This window comes from Gaeumannomyces tritici, assembly GCF_000145635.1.
Source record: "Gaeumannomyces tritici R3-111a-1 unplaced genomic scaffold supercont2.2, whole genome shotgun sequence".
Taxonomy (NCBI): Eukaryota; Fungi; Ascomycota; class Sordariomycetes; order Magnaporthales; family Magnaporthaceae; genus Gaeumannomyces; species Gaeumannomyces tritici.
The window spans coordinates 6354512-6371792 of NW_008804546.1; the positions used below are offsets into that span (position 1 = coordinate 6354512).

General features: G+C 46.7%; 9 protein-coding genes across 9 annotated transcripts; 5 read left to right on the plus strand and 4 right to left on the minus strand.

The window, feature by feature from the left end:
* Positions 1-15: 15 nt before the first annotated feature.
* On the plus strand, positions 16-549 carry GGTG_04713 (hypothetical protein; the record flags this gene model as incomplete). Its single annotated transcript, XM_009222510.1, has 1 exon — positions 16-549. One exon carries the CDS (start codon positions 16-18, stop codon positions 364-366), a length of 351 nt encoding a protein of 116 aa, XP_009220774.1. The 3' UTR covers positions 367-549.
* On the plus strand, positions 538-939 carry GGTG_04714 (hypothetical protein; the record flags this gene model as incomplete). The annotated part of the gene is made up of 2 exons (XM_009222511.1): positions 538-831; positions 907-939. Exons 1-2 carry the CDS (start codon positions 685-687, stop codon positions 937-939), a joined length of 180 nt encoding a protein of 59 aa, XP_009220775.1. The 5' UTR covers positions 538-684.
* A 20-nt stretch (positions 940-959) lies between these two features.
* GGTG_04715 (hypothetical protein) lies at positions 960-2254 on the minus strand. Its single transcript, XM_009222512.1, has one exon. The coding sequence runs from the start codon at positions 2150-2152 to the stop codon at positions 1130-1132; it is 1023 nt and encodes a 340-aa protein (XP_009220776.1). The 5' UTR covers positions 2153-2254; the 3' UTR covers positions 960-1129.
* A 74-nt stretch (positions 2255-2328) lies between these two features.
* Positions 2329-3551, plus strand: GGTG_04716 (hypothetical protein). Its single transcript, XM_009222513.1, has 2 exons — positions 2329-2644; positions 2721-3551. Exons 1-2 carry the CDS (start codon positions 2345-2347, stop codon positions 3405-3407), a joined length of 987 nt encoding a protein of 328 aa, XP_009220777.1. The 5' UTR covers positions 2329-2344; the 3' UTR covers positions 3408-3551.
* A 238-nt stretch (positions 3552-3789) lies between these two features.
* GGTG_04717 (hypothetical protein) lies at positions 3790-4211 on the plus strand (the record flags this gene model as incomplete). Its single annotated transcript, XM_009222514.1, has 2 exons — positions 3790-3901; positions 3982-4211. The coding sequence occupies 2 exons, from the start codon at positions 3790-3792 to the stop codon at positions 4209-4211; spliced, it is 342 nt and encodes a 113-aa protein (XP_009220778.1).
* A 366-nt stretch (positions 4212-4577) lies between these two features.
* Positions 4578-6278, minus strand: GGTG_04718 (autophagy-like protein 3). Its single transcript, XM_009222515.1, has 3 exons — positions 5485-6278; positions 4915-5374; positions 4578-4856 (listed from the first exon to the last, which is right to left on the minus strand). The coding sequence occupies exons 1-3, from the start codon at positions 6045-6047 to the stop codon at positions 4803-4805; spliced, it is 1077 nt and encodes a 358-aa protein (XP_009220779.1). The 5' UTR covers positions 6048-6278; the 3' UTR covers positions 4578-4802.
* A 160-nt stretch (positions 6279-6438) lies between these two features.
* On the minus strand, positions 6439-7909 carry GGTG_04719 (hypothetical protein). The gene is made up of 2 exons (XM_009222516.1): positions 7220-7909; positions 6439-7014 (listed from the first exon to the last, which is right to left on the minus strand). Exons 1-2 carry the CDS (start codon positions 7778-7780, stop codon positions 6541-6543), a joined length of 1035 nt encoding a protein of 344 aa, XP_009220780.1. The 5' UTR covers positions 7781-7909; the 3' UTR covers positions 6439-6540.
* Positions 7910-9452: 1543 nt separating this feature from the next.
* Positions 9453-10243, minus strand: GGTG_04720 (hypothetical protein; the record flags this gene model as incomplete). Its single annotated transcript, XM_009222517.1, has 2 exons — positions 9453-9706; positions 10204-10243. 2 exons carry the CDS (start codon positions 10241-10243, stop codon positions 9453-9455), a joined length of 294 nt encoding a protein of 97 aa, XP_009220781.1.
* Positions 10244-10484: 241 nt separating this feature from the next.
* Positions 10485-13450, plus strand: GGTG_04721 (hypothetical protein; the record flags this gene model as incomplete). Its single annotated transcript, XM_009222518.1, has 9 exons — positions 10485-10535; positions 11016-11114; positions 11295-11501; positions 11706-11718; positions 11788-11812; positions 12020-12035; positions 12461-12544; positions 12854-12944; positions 13413-13450. 9 exons carry the CDS (start codon positions 10485-10487, stop codon positions 13448-13450), a joined length of 624 nt encoding a protein of 207 aa, XP_009220782.1.
* Between the last annotated feature and the right edge of the window lie 3831 nt (positions 13451-17281).

The window sequence follows — 17281 nt, forward strand, 5'->3', positions numbered from 1 at the left end:
TCGACTGGCGGGAGTATGTTCGACGACCGGATGAGCGACAACGACGACGACGGGTCCGCCAGCCTCGTCGGCTTCGGCGAGGGCGCTGGCAGCACCGTCTCGGGCCCCATCTACCGCGCTGGCAGCACCATCTCGGGCCCCATCTACCAGCGCCGGCCGGTGCCCGGAACGAGCTCGGCTGGCGCCATGGCCTTTGCGCGCTGGCAGCTCGAGCGCGGCGCGTCGGGCCTCGGCGACCCCAACCAGCTGGGCGTTGGGGACTCGGGGCAACCGGCATCGTCATCACCGACTGGGTCGGGAAAGGACGGCGACTGGGACCTGATCCGCGCCACTGTGGGCTGGAACGCTCGACTGCAGCTGAAATAGGAAGCAGCTTCCGCAGCAGGCGCGAACACGGCCACATCGTTGTCTTTGACGGCCCCTGGGCTCCACTTCTGCCTGCTGTGCTCCCATCAAAAAGAAGGGAAAACAAGAAAATCTCAGGCCTGGGTGACCAATCCTCCTCCACCACCGCATCCACGCCTGGGTGACCAATCCTCCTCCACCACCGCATCCACGCCTCTCAGGCCTGTGTGACCAATCCTCCTCCACCGCATCCACGCCTCTCAGACGCGGCCACACCCCCTCGCCCGAGGAGCAAGACGGAGGAGACATGGCTCGGTTGCCGCTTTGTCGAATCCAGTCATGAGCGACGACTCGGCCAGCGTCGGCGGGCGCTCGTCGCACCAAATTCACCAGCAGCGCCTGCACCAGCAACGCAGGGGCGGCGGGGGTATGTTGGACGACCGGATGAGCGACAACGACGACGACGGGCAGCTGCGCAGGGACATGGTGCGCGGGGTCGCGTTGGGTGGCGGGGGCGACGTCCGGCGGCCGTGCCCATGTGGCTCTGCCCTAACCTAGTAGCCGACGGCGAAGGATACGTTTCGGGATGCATGAGGGTAGCGAAATAAATGCATTTTATCAGACTAAATTCCAATCTTGGATCCTGTTTCCAATCTTGGATCCCGTTTCCAACCTTGTACGCAGCTTTCAAAAGCTACAACACGTGCCTTACAATATAACCAATCATCCAGCCCCTGACAGGAAATGAAGACAGGAAATGAAGCACAGGAATGAAGCACAGATCTCAGTCTGCTACGCCCCCAGCTGTGTCGCGTAAGAAGCCGGGTGGGGTCGACACGGCGTTGGTTGGGCTGGTGCCGTCCGAAGGTTCGCATGGCGGCGGGTGGTGGATTGCCAAGGCCGCATGCAGCCCTTGGATGGTGAGTCGCTGCGACTCGGGCGTCGAGCGGTCCCCCCACGTTATTGGTGGGTATTCCAAGAAGTCGTCTTCCGCGGGGGGGGGAGGGACGGGAGCAGTTTGAACCCCCCGTCGTTGCTGCATCCATTCCCTGCCTGCGTCAGAGAAGCTTGCCGCAGGGGAACTGACGGCAGTTTGGACCTGTTGCTGCATAAAAACCCGTTGCCGCGGATAAACCGAGAGGGGATTGACGGCAGTTTGGACCCGTTGCCGCTGCCGGTCCCCGCCGGCGTCGGGCGCGACATGTGGATGCTTGCCCGTGGTGGCTGGCGCGTTGGCGCCGAATTTCTCTGCCCGCTCTTTGAACTTGATGAATTTGTCCTCTTCTAGCCCTAGAATCGCTTGCAGCTCGTCCACGGTGTGCTCGGGGGTGCCGGCGGATGCAAAGGCTTTGTCGTCGTCGTCATCGTCGTCGTCGGAACCACCACCATCCACTGGGCCGCGCCGGAGCTCGTAAAAAGATTGCAAGTGCTCCAAAACTTGCCGCTGGTGGTCCGTTGTCGGGTCTCTGAGGGCGTAAAAGGCGCGTGCGTTGCGGGGGAATAATTTGGGGTCTGGATATGCGATTCCGGTTTGGAGGTCAAAGCCGGGTGCCGGTTCGATTCGCTGGAAGGGGTTTTTTAAGCGGCTGTTCCTGAAGCGAACGTCGAGGCGGCGAAGCTCCAGTGAGAGGAGGTCGAAGCGATGGTCGACCGCTTCGAAGCGACGGTCGGCATCGGTCCGCAATGCGTCCAAGGCGCTCTCGACCGCATCGAAGCGGCGGTCGACGCCATCAAAGCGACAGTTGGTATCGGCCCGCAATGCGTCAAGATCACTCTTGGAGGCGGGCGTTTGTTGGTGAGTGGCCATATCCGAGGCGTGGTTGAAGTAGAAGGTGGGTGCTCAATGAGGTTGGGTTTGAAGTCGCGGGTGCCTAAATTGAAAAGGTGCTAGATATGGAATAATCGGCGCACGGACCACGAGTGCCTGGAGTCAACACTCCACCGCCCTCTTTCTCCACAAAGGTCCCTCCAGCTCGCGCATCCGACAAGTTGGCCCATCATGGCTGCCGTCAAAGAAACGAACGCTCCGGCAATGTCTGCCCCCCCGAATGCCGCCCAACTGCCGGCAGTTCGAGAGCAGCATGAACGTTGGATGAGGCCGAAGCGGATCCCGTTCCACACGGATGAGCCCATGAGCGGACCGGCCCGCTACTCGTGGGCGGACCTGAGGAAGCCGCTGCTCCGCAAGTGCCCCTTGGAGCTGAAAGATATTCGGTGGCTTGAGCACCTTGGCGGTGGATACGATGGCTACTGCTGGAAAGTCGCGTTTGGTGACCAGGGCCCTTTTGTGGTTAAGCTGGTACGAATATATCAGCCTTTGTGCGTTTTGCTGTGCGTTTGTGTTATTCTGGACGCTAACTTTTATCTTGTCCAAGTTTTGGGACGATAAGCCACCTGAGAATATGTATTACTGGGCGGCCCAGCGCGAGTTCCAGAACGCCGCCGTCCTGCAGATGATGGAGGCCTCGCTGGGAGACCTCGGGGATGGCGGCGACGGTCAAATAAGCAGGATCAGGCTGTACGACGAGCCCAGGGATGGCGTCGAGGCCATCGAAAATCTCTACGCCTTTTCCCAGGAAGCCCGCAAGAAGCCGCGCATTCCGGTCGATATCGACATTACCTGCACGGTAAATTCGATGCCAAGGACCCGAAAGTGCTTTGGCTGGCTAAAGCTGAGCGGCGAGTATTTTAACGAAGCGGCGCAACGCAAGGTCAAGCCGCCCATCCTCCAAGTTGGAAAATACCGTCGTGGACCTACAGATGCCGCCCGGGAGTACTTTGCAATCGTGTACGAGTACATTGAGGCGGAACAAGGGGGCGACGATGCCGACTTTGTGGACTTAATAGAGATACAGGCATCGATGGAGTTCCTGTGGACGGTCGGATTCGAGTTTTATGACACGACAATTCTGGACAACTGGAAGCGCAGCGTCCTGATGGATCTGTCAGACATAATCTTTCCTCTGGGCTATGGAAGGCACAGGCATCGTTACTATCCGGCAAACGCCAAATCTCTCGGAAAGCAAGGCGAGGTGATTGGGAACCCCCGGAGGCTTGGCTGAATACGTTATTGATTTATAACAAGAGGTCGTTGCATGCGAGGCGCGTGGTAATTAAGCGGCGCGTTCCCGCCGAGCTCACGAGAGTGACAGCTGGGCCCACCAAAGTGCTGTAGATCATGGGGTTTATTGTGCGGGGCCTCTGGCCTGTATCCCCACTCGCTGTGGACCAATGGTCGAGCAACGGACTAAGCGACGGACTCACCGGCAGACGGGAAACGACCCTGCCTGACTCCATTTCTTGACCAGGCCTGCAATGGATCTAATGTGATGGCAGCCATCTGCTGGTATGCATCGTCAACAACGGCTCGATCCGTGTTCCCCATTCACCTTAATGTCTACTCACTTGTCTCATCCGGAGAACCACACGTCCCACCACGACACAATGTGGCTGATCCGGTTTCTACCCCGCGAGTTGTTCGACGGGATCCTCGACCTGCAGAATCTTGCGCGCCTGAGCAGCGCCTGTCATGACCTCGGAGCCATCGTGGCACCTCGTCTATTTGGATCAATCGTGCTCACGGATCAATCGTGCTCACGGATGATGCGCGCGTGGCCGACTCGGCTTGGCTCGCAGCCCGCCGGTATGGCATCTTTGTACGGCGCCTCAAGATTGTCGTGAGCTCTCTGGGCTGCACCAACCTGGGCTGCACCAACCCCGACTGCGACTACGATTGGGACTGCTCCCCAGACACGGAAGCGTATTACGCCGTGGCCAATCCGGAAAACGGCGGCATCCCGGCGAGGTCGTGGCAAGTGAGTGTGGCCCTGTGCAAGACGAGGAGGGTTCAGTACATGACACATTAATCGTGCCAACTGCCGTTGAGATGGTCGCTGTGCAGCACAATCATGACCGGGTGCACCCATTACCTGCACCATCGCCTGCACCATCACCTGCACCATCACCTCCGTTTCAATCTGCATCTTTATGCTGGGCCGCGGCTTGTTCGCGGTATGGCCGTGGTTAAAGATGCAATGGCGGCGGCTGGGTGCTGGGGACGGAGAAGGTGGTCGAACCTGGCGGTGCGGTGCGGGAGGGGGGAAGAAGGGGGGGGATGAAGGGGGGGGAAGAGGGGGGGGAAGAAGGGGGAGAAAGAAAGAAGAAGGGGGAAGAAAGAAAGAAGAAAGAAAACAAGACAGCCCGTGTCCATGTAACCCTCGACGGAGACGGCTCTCAACATTCATCACTTTGCACCGCGTTGGGCCTGCCATGAACAACTGCCTTGTTGCATGCATCCCACTAGGCAATCTCGAGTCTAGGAAAGAATTACAAGCTGTGTTTGCTGTGTTTGCTGTCTTTGCTGTGACGCCCCATTATCGTACAAATAAACCCAAGTGAGAAAAGTCACCGCCCATGGTCAAGTATCCCCTCCGGCTCAGGTAAAGAAAAGTGCCCCCTCACACACCCATGGTAAAGTCGTGCTCGATTCCTGGCGTCACGCTTGCGATGAACTGTTACGAATGGTCAGCCAAAGCCTCCAGCCAAAGCCTCCAGCATTAAATAACGAACCTTGAGAAACACAACAAGATACTGGTCCACCCTGATGGCCACCTCCTGGTCGGCCACGTCGTCGTGCTGAATGTCCTCCCAGTCCTCGTTGGACGACTCGACACCGGCCGAAACACTAAGCTTGCTAATGTCGTCCGTCAGCCCCTCCAGGCCGGCAGCAGCAGCAGCGCCCGACCTGAGCTTCTCGCGGCGCTGCTTGAGCGCGGCGTCGGCGCGGTCCAGCAGCGTCTTCATGACGGGCGCGTGCTTGCACGGGTGCACGCTCGCCATCTTGACGGGGCTAGCAAAAAAAGGAAAGTCCTCGAGCGTTACTGTCTTGTCCTTGTAGTCGCCCATGATGTCCTCCATCATCAGCTGCGGCGGCAGCGGCTGTCCGTTGGGCGCGTATCCCGACAGGTACAGACGGGGGGTCCGGTAGTAGGGGGAGTACATGATGTACAGCGTGTAGGTCCGTCGTCCTCTGTGTCATTGTGTCAGTGCCAAAATCCCGTCTTGTACTTTTCAATCCGCACAGCGGCCCCCTCACGCATGTTTCGCTTTGATCCGCACAGCAGCAGAGATAATACTAACGTGGTTTGTCCCGAGGCGTCAGTGTCGCGGATGATGGCCTCGTCATCTTCATCGTCCTCCATGTCCGGAATGTCGTCGTCATCATCAGGCTGGGCGCGCTCGCCGGCGTTTCCGGCGTCGTCGACGGTGCGCACCTCGCGCGCCTTGAGCGGCTGAGAGCTAGCCAGTCCGCCCGTGCGCAGCCATCCATCCTCATCATCGCCGCCGCCGCCCGACGAAACACCCTTGGAGCCGTCCGCACCACCACCACTCCTAAACTCGTCGCCGTCCTCAACAATGGCCTCCTCCAGACCGGCGTCGCCCGCAAAGTTCTCATTCAGCCGGCGGTTGCACGGCACGTTGCGCGTCACCAGGAACTGCTTGCCGGGCGGCAGGTGGCTCGCCCGCCGCGCCTCGGCGTCGGCATCGGCCCAGCTCCAGGTGGGGAACTTGAAGGCGAGGTAGTCGCCGGCCGCGACGAACTCCTCGGGCGTGATCTCGCCCGTCTCGCGAAACGTAGACGTGTGCGACACGGGCGCGTAGCGGTCCCGGAGCGTGTTGACAACCGAGTAGAGGCTGTTCATGGCTGCGGTTGCTTGGGTCGATGGGATGATGCTACTGGGATCTGATGAAGAAGTGTTTTGAAGAAAGGGCTGCTATTCTGCCAAAGTAAAAAGATGGAAAGATGGAATGATGGAATGATGAATTCCAGACGGGCAGAGGATGAGTCCTGACGCGACGTCTCGACTGATGCACCAGATGACGCGACGTCTCGAGTTGTGACCAGATGATGCACTGTCGAGGGTGTGCACCAGATGCTCGTCACATGGTGAGCTGAGCCTACCCCGCCAACGCACTTATCTTATCGTTGCCAACGTACCTGCCTAGATCGTTGCTTCATCGTTGCTTGCACCTACCTAGGTATATGCTTGAAGCCGTTTGTTCACCGCCCACCGGTTGCAGCCATCATCCACTGCATTAATCATCATCATCACTACATTGATAATCATCATCCACTGCATTGATGATGCTACTGAGAGTTTGCTACTGAGAGTCATTCATTCTTTGTATACATTTTCACCCCTCCTCCTCCTCATCGCCAACTTCCTCCCCCGCCTCCCCTCTCCTCTTGGCCGCCCGCTCCCGCTTCCTGTCCAGCAACTTTTGCAGCCTCTTTGCATTGTTAAAGACGCCGTTTGTGCCCGAGCCGCACGCCGCGCAGGTCGGGTCCCTTCGATATCGCTTGAGGGCGCACGGCTCGCAAAAGTAGTGGCCGCACCTGGTCACCACCGGCTGCTTGTACGACTCGCGGCAGATGATGCACGCGAACGGTATGCTCTCGAGCAGCGCGTCGTCGTCGTCGTCGTCGTCTTTTGCCTTGTTATTCTTGCCACGATCTGCTGCGCTGGCCACCACCGTCCCTCCCATGTTCTTCTTGCCTTGAGCCACATTCTCCCACTCCCGGTCGAGCTGCCACCCAGCCTTGTAGTCCTCTCGTGCGTGAAGGTATTTGCAGTTGTCGCCGAATCCGCAGAATCCCGTTTGCTTGTACTGTGTCGGCGATGGGGAATTTGGTCAGCAGTCTGGAGACAGGGAGTTTAAGTCTGGAGACAGGGAGTTTAAGTCTGGAGACAGGGAGTATGTTGGGTCTGGAGACAGGGAGTTTAAGTCTGGAGAGAGGAGTATGTTGCGTCTGGAGAGAGGAGTATGTTGCGTCTAGAGAAAAGAGTATGTCGTCTAGAGTCCCCCCACTTACGTCTTTGCAAACATCCGGCGCAAAGTCAGTAACTGTCACGGTGCGGATATTTGTCGGCGCCTTGATCGGCCCCACCGTCCTCGACGGCGCGTCTGGGTTTTTCTGCACAAAGCTGGCCTTGTTCGCCAGGCCCCTGTACAGGCCGTCGTCGGCTTGTCGGGAATCGCCAGACCTGGCCCTCGTGCTGCCCAGCAGGTTCTTGGCCGAGAGGGCGTCGTCGGCGTCGTCCTCGTCGAACCAGTTGCTCTGCTTGGTCGCGTCGTTGGAATCCGTGATGGGCACGCTCCTGTCTGCCCTAAAGACAGTCGCCGAGAGGTCGTCGTCGCTGCTGCTGCTGCCGCGTGGGCCCGGCCCCGGAAAAGTCGTGGCTGCTGCGCCGTGCTTGTTCCTCTTCCTCCTCTTCACGCGCTGGCCCGTCTCGTCCTCGGAAGACGAGTAGTCTGAGCTTTCAGAGCCGTCCGCGGCCGTCGCTGCTGCTAGAGTCGCCGCCCGTTTCCTGATGTTGGCCTTGGCTTTGGCCCCGCGCTTTTTGAACACGGCAACTGGCGCGGGAGCCTCCATTGTGAGAGCTGGTTGCTAACTTGGTAACGAATGATGCAATCGAGCACAAGAGGGAAGCCAGGTCTAACTAAACATGGTTTCCACAATAGCGACCTAATTACGTAACCACGAGAACTAGGGACTACTCCTTTACCCCACCGTTGTTGTGCCGGAGCTCCATGACACGGCTCAAAGCTCCCTCCTCACCGCCTTTGCCTTGGTTGACCAATGGGTTGCCTGTGTCACCAACTGGAACTCGCCCAAGGTACATGACAAGGGCCGCACACTCCTAGGCAGGTACATAACAGAGCAAAACTATCGGGGGGCAAAGGCAAGGGGGGCAAGGGCAAGGGGGGGCAAAGGCAAGGGGGGAGCAAGGGCAAGGCACAAAAGCAGGCAGCGTGCATCCGTAGCTTCGGGATTAAGGACCGAATTGGGTGCGTTGTGGCCAAGGGGAGTATGCGTTGTGCGTGCGCGCGTGTGTGCTGTAGCCAGTTTGACTGGCAGCGATTAAGGGTACGTGCACATGGCCAGCACGGGCCAGCCGGAGCAGCCGGAGCGCATGTGGATTGCGCCCGGGCGGTGGATAAGCGCTGGCCGTGGAAAATAAGTTACCAATTGTTGGAACATGGCGACGGAAACGTAATGGCGTGCCGGTAATGGGTTGTAATGCGTGCAGGCAATGGTGCAGGTGATGGTGCAGGTAATGGGTGCCGGCAATTGGCAATTGGGTGCACGCGGGTGTAGGTACACGCACTGCACACGGGGTTCGGTTCCCCGTCGCAACCCAAACAAATGTCAGCGCTCTAGTGGGAGAGGACACGCAAGCAGCAATTAGCAATAATTTCCGCTGTGGTAATAAAGAAACGGCACGAGGGCTACTTGGCGTCCCGGTCCGAGGTAGCGACGGTCCTGAGCATCAAAGGTCACGTGACCTCTGAGAGCGGGCTCCTCTGGTCGTAACACACACCACTTGGGCTCCGACCCAGATGCATTATCCCTGGACGAGACAAGAAACGTGCTCCTGGCGTTTCTGCTCCGTGTCTTGTCGGCAACTGCACTGAATCGTTGCGCATCTTGCGGCCGTGACTGGGAAGGCAGCGACGAGCCTTTTCCATGCTGCCCTCCATGCTGCGTTACAAACCAACGGGCACGACCGGCAGGAGGAGGGGTTGCCCCGCACCGTCACGTGACATCCAGGTGTCAACAGTATCACTAATACTCACGATACTCAGGATCGCAAGTATCAATCCAAGAGGGCAGACGCCCTGGTCAGGACAGGGTATAAAAAGGAAGGATTCCTACTGTCCTAAATAGTTCTCGACAGATGCACCGCCATCAGTCAATCCAAGTATCCCTTGGGCAAGCATTTAAACCGCACCAAGTTATCTGTGAATCTCCTCAGTTTGTCAAGTCACGTACTACTGCTCAGTATCAAGTGCCTTACCTGGGAGCAGAGGCCTAACTGTAACATCGGGTTTAACAACCAATACCTGGGTGCACTGGGTCTTACTTGGCTCCACGTCTGAAGCTTTCCTTTTTTTTCAGCAAAGCCCGGCGTGCCCTGCTAACACCCAGGGTTTTGGTGCGCGGAAGGCGTAGCTGTTTTTTACCGGGGCGATTTAACAAAATTGCTAACAAAGGTTTTTTTTATTCGGGATATAATTTCTAGCTTAAATGGTTTATAACCAATTTACGTACGAGGATTTAATTGTTTTAGCTTGGTTAATTTTAATGCTAAATAATGCGGCGGGGGAAAGGGTTGTATATATATATATTTATTTACCCCTTTCGAGCTATATAACCCATAAAGAGCTTTACGGTTCGGGTTAACTACATAAAAGTAAAAACCGTGCCTCCAGCCGATAGCTATTTGGTGTAAGGCTGGATAAAAACTCTTTCCTTTCGAAATTTTTGCAATTCCGCGTTTTTTTCGTAAGTAATGTACTGGTGGTATGGTTTGCTTCCGCACCTTTTAACGGTTAATAAAAAAAAAAGTTAATGCTTAAAGCAAAATATTGTAATTCGGTTGTAAAGGTGGTTCGGCCGTTGCGTATAAATCGGGTTATTGAATGCACGTTTTCGTAAAATTTTTAAGCTTGCCCGTTATTTTTTTTTTTCGTGCTTTATTTCCGGTTCCATTTCGTAGCTTTCGTTGCTTTTTTTCTTTCCGGTTTTTTTTTAATCCGGTTAATAATTATTATTAGCAATAATAATAATAATAATAATAACAGCAATAACCGTAAATTTTCCTTTTTCCACTTCCGCAAGCTTGTAACTTTTTTAACAATTTTTTAAATAATTTCTTTTTAACGCATTTCCAGTTTTTCCCCCGTATTTCGCTCGATTTTTACGCGCTTTTTACGCGCCCGTTATAACTTTTAAAAAAATCTGGATTTAAAAAGCTTATTTCGCCTTTTTTAACGGTAACGGGCGATTTGTACCGTTGCAAAGCCCGTTGCTTATAAGTATTTTTTTCCGCATTTTTTTACGGTTTCGCGCTATTTTTTTAATATTTGTTGCGGCGCGGTAAATTGCACGATTTGTTTTAAAATAATAGCACGTAAGATTAATTTAAACCGAATTTGCATGCAAAATTTTAATAATTTTTTTTACCCGTTTTTTTAATCGCTTTATTTTAAATATACCGTTAATAAAATGCTTTGGTTTAAATTCCAAATTTAAAAAATGCGTATATTGCTATACAAAAAAAAAGCTAGCAAAAATGGCTAATGTATTTTTATTTCCGGTAAAAAGGTATTTAAATCGGGCTAACGTATGCTTAACGCCGCGGAAAAGCTTGCTTTCGTAAACCGCGCTTTTAACGTTAAAAATAACTTTATTAACCGCAAAAAAAATTACGTTTAAGCGTTTAACTTTTAGCCAAACCCAAAATTATAAGTTTTTTTGCATTTTCCGAACGGTTTTCGTTGTATTTTTTCCGTTTTTAATATTTTATTAAAACTTTAAAACCCTGATAAAATTAAAAAAAAATAACTTTTCCAATACGAACGTAACGCTTACGCTGCATTTAAAACCGTTTGTAAAGCGTATTTATTAAATAACATTCCTGCTTTTCCCCGCTACCCCGCAAATAACCCAAACATTATAGCTTAACGCGATTTTGGTATTTCCAATATTTGTGCCGGAATCGTTTTTATAATTAACATTTTAAATTATTTTTTTCGGAACGGTTGCGTTAACGTATTTCCGGCTTTTTTTTAAAATCGTTTCGAAATTTTTATTTAAGGCATAGCCGCACGTTTGCTTAATTACATCCGTTTTCGTAACGATATTGTTGCTTTTTTTAATAACGTTAAGCTTTGCTCAAGCTTCCGCAACGGCATACAAACCGGTAAGTACATTTTTTTAAATAAAAAATTAATAATAAATATTGTTACTTTGAACTTTATTAATTGCTGCATGCATTAAATTTTTAAAAAGCTAAAAAAAAATTTAGTAACCGCAATTTCGTATTAATAAAAAACTTTTTCCAATTGCTTCCCGTTATGCAAAAAGCTTTGTATTTTTTAAGCTTAATTTCCGCACCTTTTTTAAAATAGCGAAATGCAACGCTTACTTAAATTTAACAAAATTATTTAATTTATTTAATTTATGCGCTAAATTAAAAACGATACCAACGTTTGCAATTTTTGTGCCGCTTTTAAAGGTTTGCGGAATAATACGCTTACCCGCCGTAATTAAAAAGGGTTATGTTGCAGGTAAAAGGGATAGGCACGGTGTAAGGCTATTCCGGTTAATATGCTTTAAGGAGGAAAGGATTTAAAGTGCAGGGTCCCGTAAGGGCCTTTGCCCTTTATATACACGTAACTCCCTGTCCTCCTTGCTTACTAAGCTTCCTTTTTAACGCTTAAAAGCGTTATACGCTTCCAAGCAAGGGGATCGCTTTTCCAATGCTTTAAGTATTTAATATTTATGCTTAAAGCTTTTTTACGATAGTATATACTGTTTATTTTGTAATATACCCCCCAAGCAAATTTTTTGGGTTGCTTGTAAATAAAACAAAGGGAAATTGGTTGTTATGTTAATGGCGTAAGATTTAAAAGCTTACCGCGCTTTTAAAGGTTAATTGTAAAAGCGCATTAGCTTCGAAAAGTAACGAAGCAAGCGTTTTCCGCTTTTAAAAGGTAACCGTAAAAGCGCATTAGCTTTAAAAAGTAACGAAGCAAGCGCTCCCCGTTACTAAAAGCAACGAAGCAAATGCTTTAGCTATAAAAGGTAACGAAATAAATGTTTTAGCCATTACCGGGAAAAGGTAAGCGTAACAAGTTAAAACCTTTTTTTTTCCCATTTCGTTCCGGCCTTTCTTTTTTTCCTTTTTACCACCATTTTTTTACCAATCCGTAAGTTTTTACGCTTTCGTTTTTATTATTTAAGCCTTTGTTAATATAAAAATCTTTGCAAAAGCAAAAGCAAGCAATCGTAAATGCTTTACGCGGCGGCGTAATATTTTAAAAGCGTTGTACAATGCTAACAAATTGGCTGAAAAATGGGTATTGCCGGTAATAAAACAATACGTGCAACCGTTTAAAAGCGCGCTAAACGTAAAGAATTTAACCGGGTTTAAGCCCAAAAAAAATAAATTATAGCTTTTTGCTTTTTTACCAATTTATCGTTTTTTTGCTAATTTCGTTTTGTACGCGTATAATGCGGATTTGCAAGCGGTTATAATTGCTTTAGCAATTAAAGCTAAGCAAACGGAAAACGCATTGTTTAAAAAAAGGAAAAAAACTTAATAAGCCAAAAAGGATAAGCAAAGGAAAAGTAAATTTTCCGCGGAAAAGGATAAGCAACGGGATATAAAAAACGCGCGGGAGCAACAAATTGCCCGCAAAAAGGCTTAAAATAACGCCCAAACGATTAAAGCGATAAAAGCGCGTGCGTTTGCCGAAAACGCTAAACGGGTTAAAATTAATTGGGTTCGTTACGCTAAACGGATAAAAGCCTTGCGCCGTTTTTTAACCTGGACCCCGATTAATATTGCCGTAACCGTTTTCGAACTTTTGGTTATTTTTGTTATTTTTCGCACCCTTTATTTTAATCCCCAACCCAACTTAACCGGTGCTTTTTAAGCTCCGGCTAAACCAAGCAAAAGTTTTAGGCCCAATTGGCTTATTCGTTAAACGATTAAAATTAATTTTAATTTCGATAAATTCGTTAATCGGTTTGTTTAAAAAAATAACGATAATAACGATAAGCCCGTTGTTTTTTCCGATACCCGAAAGCGCAAAGCGGGTAAAAAAATAAGGGTAAATAATTAAATTAATTCGTTCCCAGCCGTTTTCGCGGGTTTTATGCTAACTACCCCTTTTTTTCCGTTTTAATCCTTAAAAAAAATGCTATTTGGCCTTTCTTTTTAACGAAACCGTCGATTTTCCTTTAACGGGAACGTTTTAATTAGCTTTCCCGATAATACCACTTTCCGCGCGGTTTTATGTAATAAATGCACCAAAAGCTTTTTAATAAAGTTCCGGGGCCTTTGCAGCAATAAGCTTATAGCGCGTTTTTTTCGGAACGGTCGTATTTTACGGTGTATTTAATATGCTTAAAGCAATTACCGTTGCAACCCTTTCCCCTTTTTGCTTTAATTGCGCATTGCAATTGCTTTATTCCAAAAAAAGCTTTTGGGTAGCTTTCGTTTTAAAATTAAAAAATTTAAAAAAATGGTAAACCATTTTTTCGAATTTTACCCGAAACCGGGCAGCAAGCAAAAGGATAAGGCCAAAAAAAGGAATAAAAAAGCTTCCCGTCGAAATAATCCTGCTTTTCGTAGCCTAACCCCAAAAAAAGGAAAAATGGTAATAATAACGAAAAAAATTAAAAAAATAGCATTAAAACCGCAATAATTCGGGGCTATTTTTTTTATAAAAATGCTTTTATTTATTAAATAATGGGTAAGGGCTAAGGTTAAAATGAAAAGGAAAAATGGATAAAAAAAAGGTGCAACGCTTTTAAAAGCTGCACGCGTTATAATTAAATACCGTTTTGTTGTTTAAAGCCGGCATACTTTATGCTTATTAATAAAAAAGGAATTTGCGTTGTACTTTTATGCAAACGTTATACGTTTTTGGTATTTGCTTCGAAGTTTTTGGTTGCGTATTAAATTTGCCGACCCGTTTTTAAAAAAATTATGCAATTTTAAAATAGCTTTAAATGTTTTAAATTTGTAAAGCGGAAGGTTTTTGGTAAGCCCGTTTGTTGGTATAAAAGCGGTTTTAAAATATACCACGTTAAACGTTCCTTTTTGGTATTTTTAGCGTAGCTATATGTTTATAATATCCACGTGCTTTAAAGCCGTATTAATGCGGGTGCTTTTTTCGATTACTAATTGGATCGTTTGTATGTTATTATAGCAAAGCTTTTAAAAAGTATTAATTTCCAGGCGCAGGTTTCGGAAAAGCCTTTGCATAGCGATAATTTTTTTTCCGAACTTTATAAACGTTAAAAGCTTTGTTTTTGTAGTGGATGTTGTAACGGTAGCTTGTTTTTTTGCTTTTTACGCTACGGGCTTTCCGAATAAAAACATAACGTATTTTTTAAACGACCTTTTCGTTTTTTTGTTGTTAGCGAAAGAAGCGTTTAAAACGAAAAGCAAGTAATTAAACTTTAAAACGTTTTTTAACCGGATACAATAAAATTTTAACCCTTTTAAGTATAAAAAGGTATGGTTTGCCGCTTTTAAGTGCTTTTTATTTGGGTTTGTAAAATATTTGGAAAGTTTTGCGCTTGCAAAAGCAACGTTTGGGCGGATAGTAATGGCCGTATAAAGTATAAACCCGATTTTTTTTTGCATAGCCAGGACTTCGGCGGGTATTGCTACCCCCAAATTTTTTTTAAGCGTTTGGCTGGGCAAAAAGGAACGCTTTACGCTTTTGTTTTTAAAATTAAAAGTATTAACGATTTTATTAATGTAAAAGTTATAATGCAAGGTTATTGTTCGTACCTTTTTGTCCTTTACGATTTAAACCCCGAAAAAAATTTTAAATGGTTTTTTTTTATTTTGTACTTTTTTTTAAAACCGTTTAACATTTTCGTTGCCATTTTTAAATGCGTAGCACGGTTAAGGATAATTATATCGTTAATGTATAAAAAAAGGAAAACTTTACGTTTTATGCTTATAAATAAATAAAGCTTTTCCGTTAACGGGGTAAATTTTAGCTTTTTAAAGGTTTTTTCGAAAATTAAATATTACAATTTCGGTAAATTTCGTAACCCGTACAAAGCTTTTTTAAACCGGGTTACAAACTTTTTTCGGTAATACCCAAAAAAAAACTTTACGTAAACGGGTATATAATTATTGCTAATTTTTGCGTAAAAAAAAGCTTTGTTAACGTTAATTTAATGCGTTTCGAAATCGAAATAAGCTATAATTGCTATTATAATTTTAAAGCTTTTGGTTGCAAGCGTAGCAACGTAAATTTTTTCCAAACCGTTGGGTTATTAATTATTTTTAATTACCGCGCGGAATTTATAATTCGTAACGTAACCGTTTTCGTTAAATTTATAAATAAATATTTAAATAATGTTAATGGTTTTGCTACTAAATAAATTTTTCGGAATTTTTTCCCAAACTTTTTTTTTAATAATTTATTAATTTTCCCGAAAGCAAATTGTTTAAATTCTTTTTTATGCGGGTGCGTATTAAGCTTTTGCTAAAACTTTAAAATTTATTGTAATTCGTTTCGGTATAATCGTTTGTTTTTTTAAAAGTTATTGCGTTTCGATATTTTCGTTACGGCAATTGCAATTATTTCGTAAACCGGGCAATGGCCAAAATTATTTTTTTTAATTGCCGTTTGTTAATTAAACAAATACGTATTAAAAAAAGCTTGTTAATTTTCGTTTATTAAGCTTGTTTTAAAAGCAACGTTTTTAATTTCCGGTTTAAAAGCGTTAAACGCTATCGTTAAACCGTAATAAAAAATGGCGTTATTAAAGTTATTGCATTGCTTGCTTTCCTTTTTTTTTTTTTTTTTTCCTTTTTTTTTTTTGCGGCCGTACGCGTTGCGGCGCGGATTGCTTTGGACGTAATTATCGGCAAATCCGGTAAAAGCGCATTAAAAAAAAAGGTTTTGGGCGAAAGCAAAAGGCCCGTCCCTTTGCGGGGTCGGCCTTTGCCCTTTTTAACCGGAGGAAAAAGGGAAAGCGGCGTTTTTTGCTCGTTTGGGTTTGCTTTAAACAAACCTTTAAAAGCTTTAAACGCTTTTGGTATCGCAATTAAAAGCGCTTTAAAAGTGCTGCTTGTAATTGCAATTAGCATATCCGGTCCTAAAGTAAGTAAGGACCGGTTTGTTGCTTTATAAAGTAAAGCAAACTTTAACGGTTTTAAAGGTCGTTTTTCGGGCTCGTCGTTACTTTTACCCTTTACCGGCGGAAAGCTATCGCTTTTCCCGGGCCGTATAAAGCCGTAATACGAATTGCCCATACGTAAAAAGCTCGTATTACGCATTTGCTTTGCTTTATAGCCATTTTTTAAAGCATTTGGAATTAAAAATTTGTACGCGTTTAAATCCGGTTTGTTAGCCGAATCCTTTGCGGCTTTAACTTTTATGGTTACGATAGGACCTGGCTTTTTTACCCCCGATTTTTAACCTTAATGTTCGGTAGCGAAAATAGGTATTTAAAGCTTTTCCGGTTAAAAAAGCCCCAGCGCATTAACAATTCCTTTTTGGGTTGCAAATGGGTTTTCCGTTTCGTTATATTTAACCAGCAAATTGTAAATAATTATATCGATTGGGTCCTTTTTTTGCTTGCTTTTAAAAAAGCTTTTTTTATTAAATTTAACGTTTTTTGTAATTATTACTTTTTTTTTTAACGGGACCCAAATCCGGTAAATGTTAAAGGTTTGGTAATTTATTAAATATTTAACCCCGGTACGAAAATTAATTTTAAAATGCTTAAAATCCGCGTTATGGGACTTTTTTACGTTTAAAGGATAAATTTTGCACCCGTAAACGTAAATGCCGTTCCAATCCGGTTTTAAATTGGTTGTTAAATCCGTAAAAAGTTCCGGGGCGTAATGCCGAAATTACTTTTAAAACCAATTTAAAAAGATATTTTTAAAAGCGCGCATGCTTTTTAACGGTAAAGGATTTATATTTTTTAGCCAAACGGCAGCGTAAACCGTTTTCGGCCATAAATATTTAAAAAATTTTGCGCTTTTGCGCATGCGTATCCCTTTTGTAATAACGTTTTATTCCGTGCGCTTAATTATCCCGTTGGGTTCGTAAATGTATAACGGTAAAGTTTCGATAACGATGCTTTTAGCTTAAGCCCATTTTTCGTATTCCGAAAACCCTTTTACAAATATTGTTGTATTTATACGCTGTTATATTTATGGAAAAAACCTTAGTGCTGCGGCTAAGTACATGCAAATGGGGGAAAACCTTTGGGTTGGGCCTAAAAAAGAAAAACCTTATGCCTGCGTTTCCGCCTTTTTGGCGGTGCGCTTCCGTAGCGGTATTAAACCGCTTTGGCTAACGCTTACTTTTTTCCTACGCT